This window comes from Bos indicus, chromosome 10 (genome assembly GCF_029378745.1).
Source record: "Bos indicus isolate NIAB-ARS_2022 breed Sahiwal x Tharparkar chromosome 10, NIAB-ARS_B.indTharparkar_mat_pri_1.0, whole genome shotgun sequence".
Lineage (NCBI taxonomy): Eukaryota > Metazoa > Chordata > Mammalia > Artiodactyla > Bovidae > Bos > Bos indicus.
In genome coordinates, this window is record NC_091769.1 from 23,751,392 (window position 1) to 23,755,801 (window position 4,410).

The window sequence follows — 4,410 nt, forward strand, 5'->3', positions numbered from 1 at the left end:
CCCAGGTGGTGCTAGTGGTAAAGGAGTATAGGAGTGTCAGTGTAGGAGATCTAAGAGGTGTGGGTTTGATCTCTGGGTCGGGAAGATCCCCTGGAGGAGGGCATGGCAACCCCACTCTAGTATTCTTGCCTGGAGAATCCCACGTACAGAGGAGCCTGGTGGGCTACAGTCCATGGGGTTGTAGTCGGACACGACTGAAGAGACTTTGCACAGAGGGCAGCAAGGAAGCCAGTGTAAGTATCACAGAACATCTGAGCAGGACACCAGGTGGCAGTGCTTCAGCTTTCATGCCTGCTACATGCAGTGTGGCAGAGTCTGATTCTCAAGGAAGGAAAATAGAAAGATTTAAATAAAGAATTCACCAGGTTAAAGATGAGTAAAGATGTAAAGGAACTTCAGAGATAACACAATGTAGATATTTGGGAAGATAGCATCACAGGAGTGTTTAAAGAATAATATGCCATCGTAGCCCTCAATTTTCCCAGCATACTATTATATAAAAAACTTGCTAAAGCATTCAGCACTGTTAACTGGTTAGTGGATGATTTCCTCATCTACTCATCCTGGGACTTTGTGCCTAGGTTTGGAATCTTCTATTCTAGTTCACTTTTGGTTTCAGTTTAAACCAGTAATGTCACCATCACTCAGATGTCCAGCCACCCTATTTTGAGTCCAAGTGCTTCTCCGTAGTCCAGACCTTGCTCCTCAGGAGCCCCCTAAAATGCTACACTCTGGTGGTTAATAAAAGGTGGAGAAGCATTTCACAGTTAGGAAAGTTATGGCTCATTTCCCAAAGATTAAAAAAAAAAAGAAACAATAAAACCTATCTCATAGGGTTTTGATATTTAAATTAGATGATGAGTCTGAAATGCATACCACAGTGCCTGACATAGAATAAGCTCAAAAAATATCATCTTTCTTTTTTTCTAGTGAAACCTGCCTTTTCTTCAATGTCCAGAATCTGTGACTTGTTACTACTTTTTTTTTTTCTCCACATTGGTTTGATGAGGAAAACTATAGGAAATTTATTCAATCACTTATATTCTTTGAGACAGTCATTATTTTTCCCTGTCCTCTTGGGTCGTATTCTCCTAGCTACATTAGTGCATTCAGGGTGCTGTAAGGACATAGATGGAGCACTCAGAGGAAGCTTTATTTTCACTTACCTGATGAATAATAATATTATTTTAGTATATTTATTAGGTATTGAATATCAAATTTCTGAATTGGATCTCCAAGATTGTCCCATTCTTCCTGACTGTTTTCTTTACTGATTAATTTTATGTGATTTATATATTTTTTCATTTGAGTCATTTTTCAGAAATATGCATTGCAAATATAGTTTAAAAGTCTGCACATTGACTTTCCACCCTCTTAGCATTGATATTCAACACAGCCATTTTAATATATATCTTCATTTTCATAAGAAGCTAGCTTGAAAGTTTTATTTGTTTATTTTATTAAACACTTTAAAAATACTTTTCCTTTGTAACTTCTATTGGTCTGGATGAGAAGTCAGGTATCACTGTTTTTTCAAAGTTCTGAAAACTCTTATTTTTTCCAGTAGATTTATTATCTCTACTTTTAAAATTAATTTTTATTGGAGTATAGTTGCTTTACAATGTTAGTTGCTGTTGTACAGCAAAGTGGATATGTATACATATATCCACTCTTTTTTTAGATTGTGCTCCTGTATAGGTCATTATAGAATATCGAGTAGAGTTTCCTGTGTTATACAGAAGGTTCTCATTAGTTATCTATTTTATATATAGTAGTGTGTATATGTGAATCTCAGTCTGCCAGTTTATCCCTCATATCCCTTTCCCCCTTTGGTAACCATAATTAGTTTTCTACATCCTGGACTCTATTTCAGTTTTGTAAACACCTTCATTTGTACATACCACTTTTTAAAATTCCATCTGATAAAAGAGATATCAGATGACACTTGTCTTTCTCTGTCTGACTTACTTCACTCAGCATGGCACTCTTTGGGTCCATCCATGCCACTGCAAATGGCACTGTTTTGTTCTTTCTCATGGCTGAATAATATTCAATTGTATATATATGCCATATCTTTTTTATCTATTATTCCATCATTGGACATTTAGGTTGCTTCCATGTCCACCTACTGTAATTAGTGCTGCAATGAACATTAGAGTGCTTATATCTTTTCTGCTTGTATAGACTACTCCATCAACTCTAGCAACTGCCTGAGTTCTAATCTTTATATATAACTAATCTCTTATTTGACATCACTGATGGTCTGCTTCCCTGATTGTACCTTAAGTGAGACAAGGTCTAAGAAGAAAGGGCTAAGGAAATGATTTTCATAACGATTCCAGATAACTATACCCAGATTTGTGATGTGAGTGTATTTTAGTGAAGCAGTCACTTTAAATTATTATGGAACAAGTTTATAGCTTTAAACAAGTTTACACATGTTCAGTATGATTGATTTAAAGTCGAAAGTTCAAGAGAAGAATGTATTAGTAGAAAGTTACTGTGGACACCTGCTTCCAAATATAGAAAGATCTTTGATTTACTTCAAGATTTAACTACAAAATTTAATGAAGGGAATATTTATAGATTTGCAGGCAGGGTTAAGGAAAACAAAGAAGAGATGGGAAGCATCAAGATACTAGCAAGAGCTGAAAGGCTGTATCAACCTGGGCAATCAGAGGAAACTCTTAGTGAAAGGAGAGGCAAGACCTGTGAAGTGGATCCACCAGAAAGGAGTTGCAGGAGATAAGATGTGCTTTCCCAGTTCTAGTGTCTACTGGCCTCCTGCTCAAATGGGGGACCCAAAACAGTGGTGGGAAACTGGGGGACAAAAGGGAGGGAGAAACCACAGTGATTCCCTGTCTTCTTCAGTCTCCAGTTCCTGTGGGGCAGGCCCACCTGGTTCCAGCCGTAGCCTGGTGATCCACCTAGAAGGAGCTTTTATTTAGAATTAAATCTTCTGATCCAGACCACAGATGAAGCAACCACAGGACTACCATCTCTCTTCTGGGATGTGCAGGTGTGAACTTCAACTGAGGTTCTGAAGCAGTGGGGCTCTCTCTTATTAAGCTCTGGGGTTTTTGTTCAGCTTTTCCCATTACTTCAAGCACTGTGAGCTTCCAGAGAGCACAGAAGTACTCTGCAGAGTCTCCAAGTTGTAAGGCTGAAATGATGAGGCTGATGGATTTATGTGCTTTATGGAAGTTTACCGAGTAGCGGCCATTCCTTGCATTACCGTATTCTGAATACTGATGAATAAGAAAAGTCATCTCTCCCCTGGGAAGCTGTTTATACCAAAAAATGTAGTAGTAGTCCATGCTCCAACTTACTTCATATCGACAATTCAGGGTGACTGTCTGCCCCACTTGACTGGATACCACTGTCTGGACTTGAGTTACTTGCTGGGCCACACTGGATCCTATAGGGAAAAAAACAGAAAACAGAGATGAAGTAGTAAATAAAATAGTGTGGGATTTAGATTAATTTAAGATCCAGAGACAAACCAAATTGAAATTATAAAATGTTTCTTTTTCTCCAACCCTCCTTTCCTCCCCAAGTCCCTGTGAAGCACCACGTGCCTGTGTGCAGCCCTTTCACCCTGAACTCTCACACCCAGGCTTGGAAGCATCCCTACCAGAGAAGGTGATGGCCAGGAACACCCAGAGCAGCCTGGAGAGCGGCATGAGGCATGGATTCCCCTGCACAAATGTGCTCAGTTCTGCCTCAAGCTGAGAGTTCAGTGTCTCTGTGTGCCTGGCAGCACATATACGTAGTACTTGTTCTTGTGTGACTGCTTCAAACAGGAAGTGGGGTTTGTCATGTTCATAAATCACATGGTCTTTTTCACAGATGGGAAAAACTTTTGGCTCACAGATGTTTAATTTTCTACTTTTCTTTCCATGATTCTTATGTTAGGTAGATCCTGAAAGCGTCATGGAGAAAGCAGTTAGTATTATGTGTGTGAGGGCTTCCCTGATGGCTCAGATGGTAAAGAATACACCTACAATTCAAGATACCCTGGTTTGATCCCTGAGTTAAGAGGATCCCCTGGAGAAGGGAATGGCAAACCCACTCCAGTGTTCTTGCTTGGAGAATTCCAAGGATAGAGGAATCTGGTGACTACAGTCTATGGGGTCCCAAAGAGTTGGACATGACTGGGCGACTAACACACATACATGTTAAGGGTTTGAGCTGAGAGAAACAGAAGACTAAATAAGTTGACATACACTGATAATAATTTTGCCAGCCCATTCAAAACATATTAGTATACACTATGAATCCTTTCTGTAATCTACTTACTGGTCATTCTGGTCATTCATTTAGCCTATGCTTATATTTGTTTATCCAGAATTTAATGACTCTTTAAAAAAAACCACAATAAAACAAATTCACAGATCTTTAACTTTCTTA

The 4,410-nt window shown here is 39.0% G+C and overlaps 1 gene segment (V, D, J or C); it reads right to left on the bottom strand.

Annotated features, from left to right (window-relative positions):
• Positions 1-1,731: 1,731 nt before the first annotated feature.
• On the bottom strand, positions 1,732-3,767 carry LOC139185132 (T cell receptor delta variable 1-like). The segment is given in 2 exon segments: positions 1,732-3,418; positions 3,635-3,767. Coding segments are annotated over 2 exon segments (540 nt in total).
• Between the last annotated feature and the right edge of the window lie 643 nt (positions 3,768-4,410).